A 1118-nucleotide genomic window follows, 5' to 3' on the forward strand; every position below is an offset into this window, starting at 1 on the left:
GAGGGAGGGAAGGGAGGAGGGGTCTCACCATCCATCAACACCATCACCACATCTTCCTCGACCTGAGTCACCTGCACGGGTGCCTTGTGCTCTGAGAGGAGATGCGGTTTCAGGACCGACTCCGCCCAGCCCCCCCCGCAGCGCCCCAGAAGGCCAGGCCCTCTCCAGGCACCCTGCTCCCCCCTCCCAAGCAAGTAGGCTGCACCCTGCCCGCCGCGCAGGACCTCTCCATGGTCCACCGCACCAAAGAAATAAGACCCGCCCCTCCCTCTGCCCCACTTCCAGCCCTTTCCCCGTACAATAGAACCATAAGCCGGGCGTGGGGGCTCACGCCTGCAATCCCAGCACTTCGGGAGGCAAAGGGGAGAGGACTGCCTGAGCCCAGGGGTTCAAGACTAGCCCGGGCAACTTGGCGAGATCCCATCTCGACAATAAATCGAAAATTTGCCGGGCGTCGAGGCTCACGTCTGTGGTTCTTGGAAGGCTGAGGTGGAAGGACGGCCTGAGCCCAGCAGGTGGAGGCTGCAGTGGCTGTGAGCGTCCCACCGCGCTCCAGCCTGAGCAGCAGAGTGAGACTCCAATTCAAGCCAAAACAAAAACAAAAAACCGGCCGGGCGCCGAGGTGAGAGGATTGCCTGGGCTCACGGGTTCGAGATCGGCCCGGGCAGCTCGGCGAGACCTCGTCTCTACAACAACAACAACAAGAAGATGAAAAAAAGTGGTCAGACGGGGCGGCACGCGCCTGTAGTTCCAGCTGCTCGGAAGGCTGAGGCGGAAGGACCGCCGGAGCCCCGCAGGCCGAGGCCGCGGCGGCCATGGGCGTGCCACTGCTCTCCGGCCTACGACAGAGGGAGACTCCGACCCCAAAACACAACAAAGCTCGGGGGCTCAGCCTGTCATCCCGCGCCCTGGGAGGCTGAGGTGAGCGGACTGCCTGAGCCCGCGGGTTCGAGACCCGCCTGGGCAACTTGGCGAGACCGCATCGCTACAATAAAGCAAAAAATCAGCCAGGTGTGGTGGTGTGCACACCTGTAGTTCCGGCTACTCGGAGGGCGGAGGCGGAAGGACCGCCGGAGCCCAGCGGGTCGAGGCTGCGGTGGCCGGGAGTGGCCCCGGCA

General features: G+C 64.0%; 1 protein-coding gene across 1 annotated transcript in view; it reads right to left on the minus strand.

Moving 5' to 3' along the window:
- Positions 1-1118, minus strand: part of MAP4K1 (mitogen-activated protein kinase kinase kinase kinase 1) — a 22629-nt gene that overhangs the window by 6420 nt on the left and 15091 nt on the right. The window contains exons 26-27 of the mRNA XM_008074035.2: positions 1030-1057; positions 29-91 (exon numbers count right to left, since the gene is read on the minus strand). Of these exons, the coding sequence (XP_008072226.1) occupies positions 29-91; positions 1030-1057 (91 nt within the window). The remainder of the gene's footprint in view (positions 1-28; positions 92-1029; positions 1058-1118) is intronic.

Source organism: Carlito syrichta, unplaced genomic scaffold, assembly GCF_000164805.1.
Source record: "Carlito syrichta isolate Samal-C Ts95f unplaced genomic scaffold, Tarsius_syrichta-2.0.1 Scaffold316280, whole genome shotgun sequence".
Lineage (NCBI taxonomy): Eukaryota > Metazoa > Chordata > Mammalia > Primates > Tarsiidae > Carlito > Carlito syrichta.